The 21,681-nt window shown below is 44.2% G+C and overlaps 1 protein-coding gene across 9 annotated transcripts in view; it reads left to right on the forward strand.

The window, feature by feature from the left end:
* Positions 1 to 21,681, forward strand: part of TANGO6 (transport and golgi organization 6 homolog) — a 257,175-nt gene that overhangs the window by 225,345 nt on the left and 10,149 nt on the right. The window contains exon 19 of one of the 9 annotated variants that reach the window (XM_078357575.1): positions 1,642 to 1,769. The exons of the other annotated variants lie outside the window; for them this stretch is intronic. Coding sequence (XP_078213701.1) covers positions 1,642 to 1,656 — 15 coding nt within the window. The 3' untranslated portion in view covers positions 1,657 to 1,769. Of the gene's footprint in view, positions 1 to 1,641; positions 1,770 to 21,681 lie in introns of those variants that run through there. 9 annotated transcript variants of the gene reach the window in all.

Raw genomic sequence — 21,681 nt, forward strand, 5'->3', positions numbered from 1 at the left:
AAAATGAGTGATTTTAGGCCAGGTGTGGTGGCTCACACCTATAATCCCAAGACCTTCTTTGGGAGGTTGAGGTGGGCGGATCAACTGAGGTCAGGAGTTCAAGACCAGCCTGGCCAACACAGTGAAACCCTGTCTCTACTAAAAATACAAAAATTAACTTGGCATGATGGTGGTCACCTGTAATCCTAGCTACTTAGGAGGCTGAGGCAGTAGAATCACTTGAACTTGGGAGGTAGAGGTTGTAGTGAGCCAAGATTGCACATTTGCACTCCAGCCTGGGCGACAAGAGTGAGACTCCATCACAAAGAAAAAAAAAATGAGTGATTTGGTGTGACCACAGGCTCTCAGGACTCTAACCTTATATTTCCCATAGGAGCAGTGGTTTGGTATCTGCTAATGCAGCACTCACAGCAATTTTATAAAACATAACTACCACAAATAACAAGAATTGACTATATATATATAGGTGGAAAAAAAATTGATCTTAAAAAAATGAGTGATTGGGGGTTGATTTGTCAAGTTAACTATGTTACGCTGCAGCCCTCTATGTAGTTTATTGAAAGTTGACTTTTTAGAACTATGAAATATTTGGTAACTTTGCACATGGATTTGTAGTGTCTAAGTATGGCAGCATTTTATATTGAAACTCTTTCCCTTGCTTTTTAGTATTAAAAGATAATTCCCAGAGCAGCTTTTCTTCTTGTAATCCTTAATCTTAGATGACAAAAGAATAATCTGTTCTCTACTCTATGTAGTAGGAGGTCAGTATTAGGCTTTAGAATTAATTTCTTCAAAATGATAAAATGTCTTAACATCAGATTGTTTTTTCAAAAATAAGCAAAGCCTGGAAGCATCTTCAGAGGAAGAGTTTGGGTTTTTTCTTAAACAGAGTTTCACTCTGTCGCCCGGGCTGGAATACAGTGGTGTGATCTCGGCTCACTGCAACCTCTGCCTCCCCAGTTCAAGCGATTATCCTACCTCAGCCTCCTGAGTAGCTGGAATTACAGGTGCCCACCACTATGCCCAGCTAATTTTAGTAGAGACGGGTTTTTACCACGTTGGCCAGTCTGGTCTTGAACTCCTGACCTCGTGATTCACCTGCCTTGGCCTCCCAAAGTGCTGGGATTACAGGCGTGAGCCACCGAACCCAGACATTTTTTTTTTATGAGACAGACTCTTGCTGTGTAACCCGGTTGGAGCACAGTGGCACAATCTCAGCTCACTGCAGCCTCTGCCTCTTGGGTTCAAGAGATTCTTGTGCCTCAGACTCCTCTGAGTAGTTGAGATACCACCATGCACAGCTATTTTTTGTATTTTTTTTTTTTTTTTTTGTAGAGACAGGGTTTCACCATGTTGGCCAGGTTGGTCTCAAACCCTCTGCCTCTCAAAGTGCTGAGATTATAGGTGTGAACCACTGTGCCCTGCCAGGATTAATTTTTTTTTTTTAAGAGATAAATGTCTTGCTCTGTCGCCCAGGCTAGAGTGCTGTGGCATGATCATAGCTCAGTGCAGCCTCAAACTCCTAAACTCAAGCAGTCCTCCTGCCTCAGCCTCCCAGGGATTAATTATTAGTTGATGGCTGTTTTAAATTCTGAGGCAAACTCAGGCCTCAATGCAGGAATGATTTTTTTTTTTTTTTAGATGGAGTCTTGCTGAGTCACCCAGGCTGGAGCGCAGTGGCGTGATCTTGGCTCACTGCAACCTCTGCCTCCCAGGTTCAAGCTATTCTCCTGCCTCAGCCTTTCAAGTAGCTGGGACTATGGGTACGCACCACCATGCCTGGGTAATTTTTGTATTTTTAAAGAAACGGGGTTTCATCTTATTGACCAGACTGATCTCAATCTCCTGACCTCGTGATCCACCCACCACAGCCTCCCAAAGTGCTGGGATTACAGGCCCAGGAATGATTTTTAATTTCTTCATATGAGCTCAGTATTGGACTCTGATGGCTGAAGCCTCTTCCTAATAAGGTTATTTATGACTGGTGGTTCACCATTTCTACTGGAGATTACTCTCCTACTTCTCTGTGAGAGAGAAGGCAAACCCTGGCTTAAAAAAAAAAAAGGAAGAAATGGTTTGTATATGATGCTCTGCTTTTTTAATTACAAGAGTTATTCCTAGAGATTTCAGGGGCATATTTGTCCCACGTTTGAGTCAGGATCCTGAGAAAGCAGGGCTAAAAATATGTCGGGAAAGGAGCAGTGCTAGGCTGGGGACAGACCCAAGCTGAGGAAACATGATGAACAGCAAAGCCAGGCCCAGGCTGATGGGGCTGGTCTTCTCAAAGGCCGCTGCTGCTGACCCGAAGGAGGTAAAATGAGTGTGCTCTCTTCATCGAGAGCACCATATCCCCATCTTCCCCTCACCTTGTGGCCTTCTGTGTCTGCCTCCTTCACTTAATATCATATGGTTAAGGCTCCCCCATGTTTTTTTCTTTTTCTTTTTTTTTGAGACGGAGTTTCGCTCCTTACCCAGGCTGAAGTGCAATGGCACGATCTCGGCTCACTGCAACCTCCGCCTCCTGGGTTCAGGCAATTCTCCTGCCTCAGCCTCCTGAGTAGCTGGGATTACAGGCATGCGCCACCATGCCCAGCTAATTTTTTGTATTTTTAGTAGAGACGGGGTTTCACCCTTTTGACCAGGATGGTCTCGATCTCTTGACCTCGTGATCCACCCACCTCGGCCTCCCAAAGTGCTGGGATTACAGGCTTGAGCCACCGCGCCTGGCCGTGCTCCTCCATGTTTTAAAAAATTTTTTGTTCTTTTTTCTTTGGAGGCCACCATGCCCGCCACCACCCCCACCCCACCGATTTTTTTTTTTTTTTGACACGGAGTTTTGCTCTTGTTACCCAGGCTGGAGTGCAATGTCGCGATCTCGGCTCACCACAACCTCCGCCTCCTGGGTTCCGGCAATTCTCCTGCCTCAGCCTCCTGAGTAGCTGGGATTACAGGCACACGCCACCATGCCCAGCTAATTTTTAGTAGAGATGGGGTTTCACCATGTTGACCAGGATGGTCTTGATCTCTTGACCTCGTGATCCACCTGCCTCACCCTCCCAAAGTGCTGGGATTACAGGCTTGAGCCACTGTGCCCGGCCGTGCTCCCCCATGTTTTTAAAATTTTTTTGTTCTTTTTTCTTTGGAGGCCACCATGCCCACCCCCACCCCCACCCCACCGGTTTTTTTTTTTTTTTTTTTTTTGAGACAGCGTCTTGTTCTGTCGCCAGGCGCCAGGCTGGAGTATAGTAGCTCGATCTCGGCTCACTATAACCTCCGCCTCCTGGGTTCAAGCAATTCTCCTGCCTCAGCCTCCTGGGTAGCTGGGACTACAGGTACATGCCACCACACCCAGCTAATTTTTTTTGTATTTTTAGTAGAGACGGGGTTTCACCATGTTGGCCAGAATGGTCTCGATCTCTTGACCTCGTAATCTGCCCACTTTGGCCTCCCAAAGTGCTGGGATTATAGGCTTGAGCTACCGTGCCCAGCCTCTTTTTTTCTCTTTTTTTTTTTTTTTTTTTAATTTTTTCAAGACAGAGTCTTGCTCTGTCTCTCAGGCTGGAGTATAGTAGTAAAATCGCAACTCACTGAACCTTAGCCTCCCAGGCTTAAGCAGTCCTCCCACTTTAGCCTCCTGAGCAGCTGGGACTACAAGCATACGCCACCACACCCAGCTAATTTCTGTATTTTTTTCGGAGACAGAGTTTTGCTGTGTTGCCCAGACTGGTCTTGAACTCCTGAGCTCAAGCTATCCATCCACCTAAGCCTCCCAAAATTATAGGATTACAGGTGTGAGCCACTTCACCCAATCTTGATTTTTCAGTTCACTTGATGACTTCTTAGTAGATCTTTGTATAAAAGTGGGCCCCCTCAGCTTCCAAAGTTGGAAAAGCTGGCCTGTATGGGAGGGATGAAGCAACAGCCTAGTGGCTTTGGCTTCAGGCATGGACTCTGGAGCCAGATGTTCAGGATGAAATCCTAGCTTTGCAACTTGCTAGCAGTAAGACCCTGCACAAATTGGTCGACCTCTCTTCTCCTCAACTTCCTCATCTATAAAATGGAAATAATAATAATAGTACCACTTTACAGAGTTGTTGTAAGAATTAATTGAGCTTACCTATGAAAAGCATTTAGAGGCTGGGCGTGGTGGCTCACGCCTGTAATCCCAGCACTTTGGGAGGCCGAGATGGGTGGATCACGAGATCAAGAGATTGAGACCATCCTGGTCAACATGGTGAAACCCCATCTCTACTAAAAATACAAAAAATTAGCTGGGCATGGTGGCGCGTGCCTGTAATCCCAGCTACTTAGGAGGCTGAGGCAGGGAATTGCCTGAACCCAAGAGGCGGAGGTTGCGGTGAGCTGAGATTGCGCCATTGCACTCCAGCCTGGGTAACAAGAGCGAAACTCTGTCTCACAAAAAAAAAAAAAAAAAGAAAGAAAGAAAGAAAACAAAAGCATTTAGAATGTATAGGTTATAAAAGCTCAATATTTATTAGTTATTATTGTTATTAATATGCCCTTACAAATATATATATATTCTCCCTCCCCATTTTCCCTATTTAGTTACATATGTTTTGTAAAATCAGCAGTGTTTATATTACTATGACTATAACTGTTTTGTTTTTTTTTTTGAGAGGGAGTTTCGCTCTTGTTACCCAGGCTGGAGTGCAATGGCGCGATCTCGGCTCGCCGCAACCTCCACCTCCTGGGTTCAGGCAATTCTTCTGCCTCAGCCTCCCGAGTAGCTGGGATTACAGGCACGCACCACCGTGCCCAGCTAATTTTTTGTATTTTTAGTAGAGATGGGGTTTCACCATGTTGACCAGGATGGTTCAATCTCTCAACCTTGTGATCCACCCGTCTCGGCCTCCCAAAGTGCTGGGATTACAGGCTTGAGCCACCGCACCCGGCAGACTATAACTGTTATCTAGTCTATGATCATACTTACTTTCTCATTTTAATTTTAGTTTTCTCTGAAGTTCATAAATATCTCATGTTTACATCTGTTACTTTTCTATGAACCTATCATTAATTAATCCCTATTCTTTGCTGAAAGTTTATAAATCTCATAAAAGGTTCAAATACATCAGGTAATCTAACAACTTCATCTTCTTGGAGGCATGTCTCCTATAGCCTTCATTCACTGCTCTTGTCTAGACTAGTTACTTCTAAGCCTACTGCAAGATTTAAGAACAGAGCACTTAAAAGCTGATGATACTCTGTGTACAAGTACTTATTTATGGACTAGTGGACTTTATAATAGGGTAATGATCTGGCCAGGTGATTTCATTGGGAGACTCCATGCTGTGACTATCTTGAAGTCTTTGGTCGGGGGCTCGGCTTAAAGAATCTTGGTCTTGGCCAGGTACAGTGGCTCACGCCTGTAATCCTAGTACTTTGGGAGGCCAAGGTGGGTGGATCACCTGAGGTCAGGAGCTTGAGACCAACCTGGCAAACATGGTGAACCCCCCTACACTAAAAATATAAAAAAATTAGCTGGGCATGGTGGCAGGCACCTGTAATCCCAGCAACTCAGGAGGCTAAGTTAGGAGAATTGCTAGAACCCTGGAGGTGGAGGTTGCAATGAGCCAAGTTCACACCATTGTACTCCAGCCTGGGTGACAGACCAAGATTCTGTCTCAAAAAAAAAAAAAAAAAAGAGAATCAGTCTCCCTTAGAGGATAGAAGCCTGGCTGGAGGGTAGGTTCTGGAAGATGAGTGGAAGGAGGATGGAAGTCTCACCATTCAGTATGTGGACTTTCACTTATCCTCCTGTTGGTTTGTTTGTTTTTTGAGACGGAGTCCACTATGTCCTGGGCTGGAGTACAGTGGTGCCATCTCAGCTCACTGCAACCTCCACCTTCCACGTTTAATATATTCTCCTGCCTCAGCCTCCAAGTAGCTGGGATTAAAGGCATGTGCTGCCACATCCTGCTAATTTTTTATATTTTTAGTAGAAACGAGGTTTCACCATATTAGCCAGGCTGGTCTCAAACTCCTGACCTCAGGTGATCTGCCTGCCTCAGTCTCCCAAAGTGCTGGGATTACAGGCATGAGCCACTGTGCCCAGCCTATCCTCCTGTTTTTACCGTGGCACTCTCATCTGTGTCTGTATCTAATGTATACCTATCCAGAGTCTCTCTGGTAGGACCCTCCAAAGAGTAAACACTCCAGGCTTCTGCTGGTTGGGAAGGGCAGTCACGTGGATGCAGAGAGTAGTAGAAGAGGGCTCGGGGGACTTGATTGCTCAGACATACTCTCAACCAGGGCTTCTGTTCACTCTGATTTTAAGAGGGATGGTGCCATTAACTCCTGAAATTTTCTGAGATTCTGTGGTACATTAGGCTTGCTTCTGGGACTCTTAGGTTTAATGAATCAATTTATCATCCAGACCAGGACACTTTTGAGAGTGAAAGAGATGCTATTAATAATTATTACCAGGGCATCAGGCATAAAATGTGTATTATCCTGGGCAAATCAGGACTGTGACCCTCAGTGTCATCCAACTACTTTCTAGCATGAAAACTTTTGTTGCTCTTGTCTCATTAGTTCTTTTCGCTCTGGTAACTTAAAGATGCCATTTTTTTTTAATCCCTCTACATAATTTTAGTGGGGTTTCAAGAGAGAGCAGTGATGTGTGCATACATTCAATCTGCCAGCTTTCAGGAGGCAGGCTTCATTCTTCCCTCTTTATCAATGGAGAAAGTAGGTATGAAGTGGATGTGTGACTGTAATCAGAGTTCTTTGGTTTTAAGCAAAAGAAACCTTGTTGAAACAAGCTTAAGCAAAGGGAACTTTAGCCTGTTGCATCCAAAGAAGGGCTCAACAACCACGTTGTGGGAAAAGCAGAGAGAGCTGGTGGGGGGTTCGGCAACTCAGAATCACAAACTGAAAAACTCCATGTCTTATCCATGCTACTCTTTCATTTCAGCATCAGTCCCCTGTCCTGGAATTCAGCTTTCTTCCTGTGGCAGCAACATGACCACTGATGGTGGCCCATCAGAAAGATTACCTTTCTAGACCCAAATGCAAAAATTCTGGAAAGGAGACTTAATGTTTCAACTAAGACCACATGTTCATCCCCACATCAGCCAATTTGGCTTGGCCAAGTGTGGTGTGTGGGGTTGCTGGCTTGTGTAAAATCACATTCAGCCTCCACCATAGCCATTTGTGCAAAGTCAGGCTGGGACTAGGGAATAATCCCATAGATTTCCTCAACAGTAACTTGGCCAAATCCACATGATGTTAGTGATGGGCTTGAAAAGTAAAGCTGAAAAGATGAGGACTCAGTACCTTATTGGGATTGCTAAACTATAAATGTTCAACTTTCGCTAGTGATGACATAGGGGACAGTGTGGAAACTCTAACATTTAAAACTATTCCCTTTCTGCCTGTTATGCCAAATTATTTGCATAGATCTAATGTGTTAGAATTTGGTTTGTTTTCCTCTTCTGCATCAGACTTAACAATAGTTTTATTTTCTGTAGGACAGCTTTTGCTTTACTCTTCTGATTGCTATTTAAAATAGCCAAGATTCTCTCATTTAAACATTTAATGTCACAGAATTTTAGGATGTTAGAAGTGGAAGAGGACTTAGACTATCTATATTTCACAGAAATTTCTCTGGCACACTAAATTCATTAGTTGCTCCTTTGAAATAAGGTCTTCCTGATCAAATAAGTTTAGAAAATGCTGTATATACAACTAGACATTCTCCTCGGTGCATGTTAGCCTATTAAGAAGTCTGAGACGTCCTGCAGCAAAGAAAACTAACAATTTCCTAAATTCATTTACCAGGGAGCCCTTTTTTCTCATAAGCAGGCCACAAAATAATGTTCCATGGAAGATATTTTGGGAAATAATGCAACTGTCTTATTTTATGAATTAGGCAACTAAAGCTCATAAAGAGACAATGATTTATAATTTTCCAATGCTAATGCCAAGAAACATTAGCACTCATTAGTAACATGTTATCAGTTGTTACTTGTAACTTACCTTAGCCAAGTACCAGTGAAATAGAGTATCTTCTCTCTTCTTCCTCTTCTTTAATTCACTCCTTTGTCTTGTTCATCTGGAAGAATGTTTGTCTTATTATCCATGATATTATAGGTAACATCGTTAAGGTGAGTTAGAACACAAATTAAGCACCAGGTTTGGGAAAGTCTACTCCATCAGCCTCCTTTTGTACATCAGACCCAATGTACTTTTATTATAACGAATTATTATAACAAGTATTGTGTAGTAGTCTATTTATTTTCCCAAAATAAAATTTATAGCTTAACCTATATACATATTTTAAAAATCAACATCATACCCAATTAATTGTAATATAAAGAAGAAATAAAAGGATAGTCATTTATAATAAAATACTATGCATTTTAATGTGTAACTGCCCAGGCTAACTCTAAGACATAATGAACTATTCAGTTGCTTTTATATAGAGAGTGACCATGAACGTAACTGCTACAAATGCAAATTGATTCAGGTGTCTTATATTAGCAATTCAGGAGTACCATGAGAGACCCTGAATAGCCTGATTTTCAAAAATGGTAAATTGCTCTTTGTAAAATCTCAAAGAAATAAAAATATTCTCTCAGTTTATATGATAGTTGTGTTTCTGAAAAATAGAGTATAAATTAAAACTAAACAAAAACACTTTTATTTAGGCATTTACTATATGACCATACTTACATCTGTGTGCTTTACATTAATTAATTCACCCAGTCCTCATAGTAATCCCATTTCAGTATGATTGCTATCCATATTATTTTCTTTTATTGATGGGCAGCCTCCTAAGCCAAATAGACTCACAGAATTCTACTATCCCTATTTTAAACATGAAGGGACTAAGACGAAGAAGTAAGTAACTTGTTCAACAACCATTAAGTGGCAGGCAGGATGAACCCAGGCAGTGCCGCTCCAGAGCTCACACAGACATCTTCTACATCCCTGACACCTGAAGGACTCCAATACTGAGTCACCTGGGCATTCCCTGCACAGATCATGGCCAACAGAAAGCTGGTTCTGATCCCAGAAGCCATGGTATCCAAAAGGAAAAGGGGCCAGACCACATCCCCTTGGCATATGGACTGCCAGCCCAGGAGAATGATGAGACAGTGACGGGAAAGTGTTCGGGTGCCCAGGTTTCCTGACCTCCCAGGACCTGCCAGCGGGAGCTCTGTATGAGAGCAAAAGCAGGAAACAGCTTGGCTTCTGTTTTTGCCCTTCCTCATGCTCCTCTACCTCTTGCCAAAAGCACAGTCCAACCACAGACTATGCCATCCAGCAACTTCCCATATTGTACACAGAACTGAAAAAAGCAGAAGGCAGAGAAAAACTGAAAGAGACCAGGCACCTTCAGGGCTGCCAAGCAGGGGAGTCAGTCCTGGGACTTTTCCTTCTTTCCTACAACCTGATTCAGGAATTATTTCTTCCCAGAGAGTGATTATGCAGATAATCAGATGGGCCTGTGGGTTGCCAACCCCATTTATCTTTGCTCTATCCTCTGAAAGGGAGGAGTTCTGACTAAGTGTACCCTCCTTGGGGTGATGCGCAATGACAGTCTGGATTGATGCTCTGAGGTCTGTTCCAGCTCATTGCTCATCACCCCATGGATTGTTTGCTCATAGCAAATCTGTGCCAAATAAATTCCATGTCCTCCAAAGTTTGATACTTAATATAACTAACCCTGATTAAGGGTTTATTGTATGCCAGTCAGATCGCTAAATAGTTTATTATCTCACTGAGTCCCCCTAACAACCTTGTGAGAGACATATGCTTATTAACTCTATTTGATTATCACCATTAACTGTTTCTTATCTAACATATAAGAAAATTCAGGTCCAGAGGTTTATATTTAGATGCCACACAGCCAGTAAGCGAGAGAATTGAACGCAAACCCAGGCTGTCTTATTGCCAGCTTGGCTGTTCTGAAGGAACTAATTAGAACTGGCTTGAGATTATACTTGAGGAAGAAGTGAAGTGTTACAGTGTATTAGGACAAACCTGGGTTCCTGGGACTTCTGCTTCCTTAACCACTGGACTTTTCTACTCTTTTCTTTTGAGACAGAGTTTTGCTCTTATCGTCCAGGCTGGAGTGCAGTGACATGATCTAGGCTCACTGCAACCTCCACCTTGCTGGTTTTGGTGATTCTCTTGCCTCAACCTCCTGAGCAGCTGGGATTACAGGTGTGTGTGCTACCAGGTCGGCTAATTTTTGTATTTTTTAGTAGAGACAAGGTTTCACTATGTTGGCCAGGCTTGTCTCAAACTCCTGACCTCGTGATCCGTCTGCCTTGGCCTCTCAAAGTCCTGGGATTACAGGCATGAGTCACCGTGTCTGGCCACTTTTCTACTCATTAATTCTCCTTGATTGACAGGTGTTTAGTTACCCAGGGATGGTAAGGAAACTGCAGCTAGATGGTAAGGGATCTTTCTGAGGTGCAAATCTGATGAAGTCTTGTCCCAACTAATAATTTTTCAGTGGTTTCTTCTGGTCTATCAGAAGAAGATCACACCCCTTTGTATGACATACAAGGCCCTTTGTAATCTGGACCCACCTGCCTTCTATCACTTTCTGTCCCATGCTTGCCCTCTTATGCCCTGAGAAGCTCATGGCAGCCCCAGAATACTCTGCCATCCTGATTCCTGCCTCTGCATCTTGGTCCATACTATTTCTTATGCCTCAGATGCCTTCTTTCCCCAACCTATCCATCTGATGAGCTTGTATTAATCCTGTAGGACTCCACTACATGTTGTACTCTTTGTATAAAGTCTTTTTTTTTTTAAGTTTAATTAAAGAGTAATAGAAATGGGGTCTCACCAGGCTGCTCTTGAACTCCTGGGCTCAAGTGATCTGCCATCTGCCTATCTCGGCCTCCCAAAGCACTAGGACTACAGGTGTGAGCCACTGCACCCAGCCTCCATTCACTTTTATATTCCCAAAAGCTAGCACATTGCCTTGTTTATAAGTGAATGAAATAATTTCTGTAAGAGGCATGACCAGCCTGGGCAACCACATCTCTACTAAAATTTAAAAATTTAGCTTAGTATAATGGTGCATGCCTCTGGTCCCAGCTATTCTGGAAACTGAGGCGAGAAGATCACATGAGCCCAGGAGTTCAAGGCTACAGTGAATTATCATTGTGCCACTGCACTCCACCCCTGGCAACAGAGCAAGACTCTGTCTCTAAAAAAACAAAAATAAGGGCCGGGCACGGTGGCTCACGCCTATAATCCCAGCACTTTGGGAGGCTGAGGTGGGTGGATCACGAGATCAAGAGATCGAGACCATCCTGGTCAACAAGGTGAAATCCCATCTCTACTAAAAATACAAAAATTAGCTGGGCATGGCGGCGCACGCCTGTAGTCCCAGCTACTCAGGAGGCTGAGGCAGGAGAATTGCTTGAACCCAGGAGGCGGAGGTTGCGGTGAGCCGGGATCGTGCCATTGCACTCCAGCCTGGGTAACAACAGCGAAACTCCGTCTCAAAAAAATAAATAAATAAAAATAAAAATAATAAAAAATAAATTTAAAAAAAAAGGTAGCATAGAACATTGCTCTAAAATTTCTTGGTACCTACCTTTGGAATAAATGACTTCTTAGATCTTAAACTGGGAATTCTGGGACTTCCAAAATCTAGTTTCAGGTTTCCCAAGAGCCAAAGTTGTCTGAACAAGTTTTCTGAAGGTCTCTTAAGGGAATTATGCCTCCTTACTTGGAAACACCTACAGGGTTTTTTTGTTGTTGCAGTTGGGTAGACTTCTATCTCCAAATCAGCCAGATGAAGGAGTCCTGAGGCAGTATGACAGAATGAGTACTGATGTTCGTGTCACTCTGCTTTTCAAAATTTGGCTCCTCCTGTAATCCCAGCACTCTAGGAGGCCAAGGCAGGTGGGTCATCTGGTTTGAGACCATCCTGGCCAACATAGTGAAACCATCTCTACTGAAAATACTGCTCCTGATACTTTTCTGGTGTGGGTTGGGGTTGTTTTTTCCAGTCTGGTCCATGCCATGCATATACATATAATGCACATAATACAGACCCTTACCAGAGACTTTGATGTGTCAGGGACTCTGGGTTTTTTGGCCTTTGGTCCTACTGTAGCCCCTTATGTTCCTGAAGTATCTTGCATACAGCATTGAATTACAGTGAGCAGATGCCCTAAGGACTGCGATCTGTACTTCTGCTATCCACAGAGACATGACCTGAGGCCGTGTGACCAGGGCAAGCCTGAGGTAAGTCAGGGTGCCCTAAAGCAAGCTGGCATCCTAAAGGAAGCCCAAACCTTGGAGTCAGCCACCAGCCCATCTGTTGCTCCCCCTCTTCTCTCATCAGCCAGGCACCATCCAAATAAACAACTTCGATGGTGCAGGAGAAAGATCAAGTTCTCTGCATGGTGTCCTCCTGCATATTGGATTTCCTAGTAATGCACACACAAAAAGCAAGGTTTGTGAACTTAAACCTGACAGATACAGATGTGAATTCTAGCTATTTGCCCTTGAGCAAATCTCTAAACCTCCCTAAACTCCTGTGCCCTAATTCGTAACCTGAGGCTGATAATACATGTCTCATAGGGTTAAATGAGATAATGTGTCCGGGGCTTAGTACAAGACTGAAATGTAGTAAACACTCAATAAACAGTAGTAGTGAGCCTTTTTCAGATGCTGTCTAATCCCACCTGGGAGGGTTTCCATGCAGAAAGGAAATAGGACTGCAGTGCCCTCAGTGGGGTGTCTGGAGATCTTGAAGGACTGGAAACAATGAAGCCTGTTCCCCTAGATGTGGTAATTGAGTACAGTTTGAAAGCTGGGGTTGTACTCACCTTCTCAGGACAATGCTTCCAGACTCTTTCTCAGAAGCAGTAGCCTGCTGGCTTTGCACTCACTCCGACCATTTTCTGTGCTGCCTTTGTGCTATTTGAGGGCTTGTGGTGGGGGTGTAGGAAAGCTGCCGCCTTCCTCAGGTTGCTATTTAAAGACATTCTGAAACATTGTGCCACCGCTGCTCCTGCAACCATGGCTGCCACTCCTGTCCCAGCTGCAGGGAACTGCATGGTGGCTGATCCCTCCAGCCCCTGGGCAGCCTGCCTTAGCTCAGCATAAGCCAGCCTGGGAGCATGCACAGTTGGGTTGGAAGTTCTGACTGCCTATTTTTTGTTTAGGACCCCTGAGCTATCTCCCCTCCCAAGGGTTAACTGCTACCTACCATCTTGGTCTTTATCCCGAAACAGCCTAGCCTGTCCATGTACCTGTAGCATTTTTGGCACTTGACCAGTTAAATATTTCTCCCTTATTCCTCAGTGCCAATCACACACAATCCCCACCTCATCCCCTTTCTACTCTGTCTCCAATTTGCACTTTAGATGCTCTCCCCATTTAGCAGCCAGACCCAATCCAGAAAGGGTAAAAATGCCATTTATCTCTAGCACTAGCAGAAAAAAATACTTTTAAAATAAAAGTGTTTTGAAATGCTCAGTAACCTCCAGTTAATAATAATGCCACTGTGAACTTCTGTGTGTTTGAGATTCTCTATTTGTCAGGCATGGGTAGAAATCTCTTAGACATTAGTAATCCTGTCTTTCTTTACTGACCGTCCAGACACTTTCAATGAAGTGTCTCAAAAGGCTGGTCTTTCAGGTTTAAATTGGCCCTAATTTCTTTTTCATACACCCATCAAAGTGAAAGTTTGGGTTTTATCAGGAAAGCATTATTCTTCTTCAGGCCAGAGCTCCTGAATGAGGTCCAGATTGTCTACATCCATTCTGCTTCCATAATTTGTTTCCTGCCCATTATCTTAGAGAGGCCACTGGCCTGGAAGACCTCGGAGTCTGGCTCCTTTCTACTTGCTCGGCAGAATTCTTCCTGATGCTTTCCATTCTGTGGCATAGCTTGATCAGAGCTTCCACTGTGCCAGACACCAACATCATCTGACCGGTGCTGACCCAATACTGTGCTCAGACTATGTTAAATTCATTTCCCCACATCCATGCCACCTCCCTCTTCTTCTCACTCTCCTTCATTTATTCATCTGCCTAGCCATTCTTCCTTTGACTTCTGCTCCCTATTCTTTGTTTTCAGAGATGTGTCTTTCTTCCTCCTATTCTTTTTTTTTTTTTTTTTTTTTTTGAGATAGAGTCTTACTCTGTCACCTAGGATAGAGTGCAATGGTGTGGTCTCAGCTCACTGCAACCTCTGCCTCCCATGCTCAAGCAATTCTCCCACCTCAGCCTCCAGAGTAGCTGAGATTACAGGAGCGTGCCACCACACCACCCGACTAATTTTTGTCTCTTTAGTAGAGACAGGGTTTCATGTTGGGATTTCCATGTTGGTCAGGTTGGTCTCGAATGCCTGACCTCCTGATCCACCCGTTTTGGCTTTCCAAAGTGCTAGGATTATAGGCATAAGCCACCACACCTGGCCTCCCCCTTCTTTTTTTTTGAGACGGAGTTTCGCTCTTTTTACCCAGTTGCTGGAGTGCAATGGCGCGATCTCAGCTCACCACAACCTCCTTCTCCTGGGTTCAAGCAATTCTCCTACCTCAGCCTCCCGAGTACCTGGGACTACAGGCATGCGCCACCACGCCCGGCTAATTTTTGTATTTTTCGTAGAGACGGGGTTTCACCATATTCACCTGCAAGAATGATCCACCCACCTCAGGTTATCTACCTGCTTCAGCCTCCCAAAGTGCTGGGATTATAGGCATGAGCCACCACACCCAGCCATATGCTTGGATCTTTATATACATTAATTCTTACTGCAGCCTTCAGGATGAGGAGTTCTTGAACTAGCTGTGTTAACCTGGGCAAATTGGAAATGATAATTTTGTGGTGGGGATTGAGTTAATATAGACAAAATGCCTAGAACCATACCTCACATATAACAAGTACTATGTAAGGATTAGCTACCATTGCCATTCAGGAGTCAAACTAATTCCCATTTTACAGATGAGATCACTGGGGTTCCTAGAAATGAAATAGGTTGTTCAAGATTCCCTAGCTAGTAATTGGGAGCTCCAAGGTCTACTTCACCTAGTTTGCCTGCCTCCTGACCATGAGGTTTAATTCTGTGCATCTGCCTCCCCAGCAGGGTGTGAGCTCCTGAGCACAGGAGCCATTCAGCAGAATACTGAGCCTACTCTCCTGCACACAATTTGGGAAGTTTTGCTGAGTTGTTCTCTACTGATGATTGTTGACTCTCCACCTCACAATAGTCCCATCTGTTCCCTCTCACATCTCTCAACCACAAAATCACATATTGGACAAAATGAACGTGTTTAGAAGTTGGACTGTTGCTTTCTGACAGGTTCATACCACACCTAATGCTTACTCCAACGTGTTTTTAAACAGAACTAGTTGGATTCAGAACTAGAACTTCTGGGCATCAATCTAGAGAATCTTTTTTTCTGCCAGGACAATCTCCAGCCACCAACTCCAGTTCACCTCCTTCCCCATGTCTTCCCCTGCCTTTTATTTCTGTGTCTACACTTTCCTGTTGTTTCCCTGTTTTTGTCTTTGTGCCTCTTATTTCCTTCTCAGCCACAAAGGGAGTTACAATTGGTGGTTGATAGAACTGTGTGGAATGTAGCCTTCTTTCTTTTTTATCTTCGTTTGCTTCATCTCTTGGTTCTATAGAAGATTGAATTTCTAAGTACAGTTGTTACAGGAAAGAGGTCACCAACCAGACCCCAAAAGAGGGCTCTTGGATCTCACGCAAGAAAGAATTCAGGGCAAGTCCACACTGCAAAGTAAAAGCAAGTTTATTAAGAAAGTAGTGGGCTGGGCACAGTGGCTCATGCCTGTAATCCCATCACTATGGAAGGCCAAGGCAAGAGGATCACATGAGGTCAGAAGTTCAAGACCAGCCTGGCCACCATGGCAAAACCCCATCTCTACTAAATATATATATATATACACACACACACACACACACACACAATAGTCTAGATGTGGTGGTGCATGCCTGTAATCCCAGCTACTCAGCAGGCTGAGGCAGAGAATCGCTTGAACCCAAGAGGCAGAGGTTGCAGTGAGCCGAGATCACGCCACTGCACTCCAGGCTGGGTGATAGAGCAAGGCTCCTTCTCAAAAAAAAAAAAGAAAAGAAAGTAGTGAAAGAATAGCCACTCCACAGACAGAGTAGGGCGTTCTTGAAAGTAAGAGGAGGAATGCATCCACCCCAGGTACAGTGCTTATATATATACATAGAGGACATGAAAAGATTGTGGGGCTGTGCACAGTGGCTCAAACCTGTAATCCCAGCACTCTGGGAGGCTGAAGCAGTAGATCACCAGAAGTCAGGAGTCCAAGACAAGCCTGGTCAACATGGTGAAATCCTGTCTCTGCTAAAAATACAAAAATTAGCCAGGCATGGAAGCACTCATCTGTAATCCCAGCTACTTGGGAGTAGGAAGCAGGAGAATCACTTGAACCTGGGAGTCAGAGGTTGCAGTGAGCCAAGATCACGACGCTATACTCCAGCTTGGGTGACAGAGGGAGCCAAGTCTGGGTCTGTTTAGTAAACTTTATTAATTTTTTCCCTTAACCGTAGCATCTAGAGATTAGGAATACCTAGCTTTTTGGGAATGCAGCCCAGCAAATCTCAGCCTCATTTTCCTAGCCCTCACTCAAAATGGAGTTGCTCTGGTTTGAGCACTGCTCACGCAATGAGTGTATGCTAGCATTTAACATTTTTGCCCTTTATATTTAGCAACTTGTTTTCCTATTAAGAAATTATAGATGGAAAAACCTCTGCTAGATCAGTTTCCAGAGTCCTTATTTCCATAAATGTCTTATATTTGACCATTCCATGTTGTGTCTTGTTGATCTCACCAATAATAACAGGATAGCTATTTGATTCACCAAGTTCCAGTAGTAAAAAAACACCTTGAAATGTAAATAACCTTTAAAATATTATAATAATTTTTTAAATGTAAATGAATCTACTCATTACTGTCTTTATTCATGGAGCTTGTGTTAGAGAGGTAGTCTAACTAGAGCCTTTTTTCTTCCTCTATTTTCATATATTCTGGATTGTGGTAATATGGCTTTTGTAATCAATCAAATAAATTTAGGAAGTAAAAAGAAGAAAGATATTTGCCATTTATTTCTTCTTTTGATCTTAAAGATACAACCACTCTGCAAATGTTCAGGTCAAGCTCATTGAAAGAGTCAAACACTGTCTTCCTGCTTTTCCATTGAAAGTGCACCTGTGTGCCCAAGGCAGTCTTTTACTCACACCGTTCCCTTTTCAGTTTGCCAAACCTCTTCTGGTCCTTTCTGAGCCATGTCTCACCCTAAAGACTGCCCTTGTCCCTGAAGCTTTAGCTTTGTGTGTTTCAGGCCAACTGGTGCCTGTATAGAGGGAGGGCAGAGAAGAGAGAGGGAAAACCTATATGTGTGTATGTGTGTGAGAGAGGGAAAGCCTGTGTGTGTGTGTGTGTGTGTGTGTGTGTGTGTGTAGAGAGAGGGAAAGCGTGTGTGTGTGTGTGTGTGTGTAGAAGAGAGAGGGAAAGCCTGTGTGTGTGTGTGTGTATGTGTGTGTCACATGCACTCTCTAAATTCTTTCGATAAGGAACCTGAATACCACCCCCTTCCAAAGAGTTTTCAGACTAGGATTCTGGGCACTTTTTAAAGATATTCCTGGCCTGGCCAGATGTAGTGGCTTCACACCTGTAATCCCAGCACTTTGGGAGGCTGAAGCAAGCGGGAGGATCACCTAAGGTCAAGAGTTCGAGACCAGCCTGACCAATATGATGAAACCTCATCTCCACTAAAAATACCAAAAAAATTAGCCAGGCATGGTGGCATGTGCTTGTAATCCCAGCTACTTGGGAGGCTGAGACAGGAGAATCACTTGAACTTGGAAGGCAGAGGTTGCAGTGAGCCAAGATCATGCCATTGCACTCCAGCCTAGGCAACAAGAGCAAAACTCCGTTTCGAAAAAGAAAAAGAAATCCCTGGCCTAAACTTCTCAGATGGTGAAAATGTCTGTTTCAGCCACTTACTGCAAGAAGCTAAACTAGCTTTCTTGTGGATGAGACATACCCAGCCCACTCCCAGCCATACCCGCTCCACCTTGCCCTGGAGTCCTTGGGCCTGTTATAGTCAGGGGATGAATAGCAGGTGTGCTGAACTCATAATGAGAGGTTTCCGCTGTGGGATTGCCTGTATCCTGCCCCCCACAGAGGCTTCTGTAACTTTACCTTTGAACTCTCCTTGTATTCAGCCCCTGATCCATGGGATTTGGTGACAATCCCTAGCTGGCAGGAAGCTTTGATCCTTGGGAGTCCAGAGGAAGTCCTGTGATGTGTGGGATCCCTAGAGTCACAGGGATTGGGAAGAAGCTCTGTACCAGGGTGGGTTGCTAAAACAGACCCATTAATTAAGCAGGAGCCTTTGCTTAACACTCAGTTACTAAAAAAAGGAGATCCGGTAACTGATAACAGGGAGCTCAGCACCCCTCAAATGTGGAGTGGGGTTTGCACAGGCAGTATTGTTATTTTAAGGACACAGCCTTGCCCAGGGGGAAATTCCTACCCACAAGGAGAAAGAACAGAATACCTGTGAGTATCTCTTTTTAACAAGTAAAAGCAGATCTTACTATGAAAACAGACTAATACGGAAGCTAAAGTAAAAGAAAGGAAAAAAAAAGCTGACCTTACTTTGAATGTTAGGTCTGGCAAAAAAAATCTCAAAGGTATTTCTAAGTGAAAGAGTCCTCCAAAAAGAAAAAAAAAACAACAGATGACCTTGTAATAAACACTGGAGGATGGGGCACAGGAAGCCAGGAGACCAGCCTGGGCGGCAGAGTAAGATCCTGTCTCTTTAAAAAAAAAAAAAAGTGGAAACTCCAGAATTTCTATATATAGAGACGCTTTGGCCTGTAATCCTTTGGAGAGAGTGTTGGAGATTTGTCTTTAGGCTGTACCTGCATAGCAAGCATGCTGGTTTTGCTTAGCAACTGCCATTTTTTTTGGTGGCTTGGGAGCTAGAACACTCACTAAAGTCCCCTTAAGCCATTTCCTTGGTGCCACCCACTGGCTAGGAATAAATGTCATAGTGAAGGCACTTTCACTTAGCAGGTACAGGCTCCTCTTCCTCCACCCACCTCCAAAGGCAGAAATGACTTCCTTTACTTCTACAGAATCACGTGCATTTCTCTCTTAGAATAGAGATCACTCCATGTGGGATATATGTATTGCCTCCCCACAGGGCTGTAGCTGCCACCTCGGAGGTTCATGCCTTATTCATCTTTTTTATCGCCAGCCTACTGCCTGGGCATGACAGAGGCCCATAGTAGTGATTATTGAGTGAGTGAGTAAGTAATCATGAGGCAATATTGGTAGAGAGTCATCCTCTGTCGGGAATTAGCTCATTTTCATACTGCCAGCCTCAGGAAAGATGAGACTTCCAAGACTTCCTCACCCAAAGACAGGTTAGAAAAGGCACTCAAAGCTGGGCGTGGTGGCTTACTCCTGTAATCCCAGCACTTTGGGAGACTGAGGCGGGCGGATCACGAGATCAGAAGATCAAGACCATCCTGGCCAACATGGTGAAACCCTGTCTCTGCTAAAAATACAAAAAAATTAGCTGGGCATGGTGGTGCACACCTGTAGTCACAGCTACTCAGGAGGCTGAGGTAGGAGAATTGCCTGAACCCAGGAGGCGGAGATTGCAGTGAGCCGAGATGGTGCCACTGCACTACAGCCTGGGTGACAGTGCAAGACTCTGTCTCAAAAAAAAAAAAAGGGGGGCCGGGCGCGGTGGCTCATGCCAATAATCCCAGCACTCTGGGAGGCCGAGGCGGGTGGATCACAAGGTCAAGAGATCGAGACCATCCTGGTCAATGAGGTGAAACTCCGTCTCTACTAAAAATACAAAAATTAGCTGGGCATGATGGTGCGCGCCTGTAGTCCCAGCTACTCGGGAGGCTGAGGCAGGAGAATTGCTTGAACCCAGAAGGCGGAGGTTGCGGTGAGCCGAGATCGTGCCATTGCACTCCAGTCTGGGTAACAACAGCGAAACTCCGTCTCAAAAATAAAAAAAGGGCACTCAAGAGAGTGCCACAGACTCAGGCCCCTGACCTAGGAGACCTGACTGTGGCTCAGGAGCTCCCTTAGAAAGCCCAGGAGGTGATTGCCCAGCAGAGACCAAGCAGTATCTTCCTGAGGTTTGCTCACAGGACTCAGGCACTTCATGTGGTGACACTGGGCAGGGACCATGGAGAATTGTTTGCAGGCTGACCGTATAATATGTGGGTCCCAGTGCAGATTAAAGTGCAGGGTTCCTTGTTAGAGAAAACAACAACAACAACAAAACAACAAGAAGAAAGTGCCGTTAGTGGTATTAAAACATATATACATTATATTACAGAAAAGCAGTTCTGATCCAGACCCCAAGAGAGGATTCTTGGATCTCCCACAAGAAAGAATTCAGGGCAAGTCCGCAGTGCAAAGTAAAAGCAAATTTATTAAGAGAGTAAATTAGTGAAAGAACAGCTCCTCCATGGACAGAGTAAGATGTTCCCAAAAGTAAGAGGAGGAACACATCCACCCTAAGTACGGGAGATGTGCTCTGCTACAAGAGTTTGTGATAAAGGATTAATTTTCTTAATTACTGTATTTTTCAAGAATCAATATCATTATCGTTCCTTAGGAATGCCTTTGTTCTCCAGATACAGGGATATCTGGACACTCCCAAGTCTGGGTCTGTTTAATAAACGTGATTAATTTGTTCCCCTAACAGTTAACATCTAGAGGTTAGGAATGCTAACTTTCTGGGAATGCAGCCTAGCAAGTCTCAGCCTCATTGTCCTAGCTCTCACTCAAAATGGAGTCCCTCTGGTTCAAATGCTTTTTTTTCTTTATTTTTTTTGAGACAGAGTCTCACTCTATTGCACAGGCTAGAGTGCAGTGGTACAATCGTGGCTCATTGCAACCTCCACCTCCTGGATTCAAGCGATTCTCCTGCCTCAGCCTCCTGAGTAGCTGGGATTACAGGCATTGTGTCACTACACCTGGTTAATTTTTTAGTAGAGACAGGTTTTGCCATGTTGCTCAGGGTGCTCCCGAACTCCTGAGCTCAGTTGATCCACCTACTTTGGCTTCCCAAAAGTGCGCGGATTACAAGCATGAGCGAATTACAAGCATGAGCCACCGTGCCTGGCCTAAAATATATATTTTTTCCTTCCAAAGCCTGCCCTTTTTTTAGAGATGGGATTTCAGTCTCTCTCTCTCTCTTTTTTTTTTTGAAATATGGAGTCTTACTCTGTCACTCAGGGTGGAATACACTGGTGAGATCTTGACCCACTGTAGCCTCTGCCTCCTGGGTTCAAGCGATTCTTCTGGCTCAGCCTCCTGAGTAGTTGGGATTACAGGCACACACCACCACGCCTGGCTAATTTTCTATTTTTACTAGAGACAGTTTCACCATGCTGGTCAGGCTGGTCTCAAACTCCTGACCTCAGGTGATCCTCCTGCCTCCACCTCCCAAAGTGCTGGGATTATAGGCATGAGCCACCACGCCTGGCCTCAGTCTCTCTCTCTCTCTGAACTTGTTATGCTGTTTATTATTTGATGGAGAAAAATTAAAATGTTAAATTATCAGCATGAATTTTACTGTTCATCTTTACATTGTGAAATGCCAATTTTAAATGCAAATATAAGAGCACTAGTTCCTA

Source organism: Callithrix jacchus, chromosome 20 (assembly GCF_049354715.1).
Source record: "Callithrix jacchus isolate 240 chromosome 20, calJac240_pri, whole genome shotgun sequence".
Classification (NCBI taxonomy): Eukaryota; Metazoa; Chordata; class Mammalia; order Primates; family Cebidae; genus Callithrix; species Callithrix jacchus.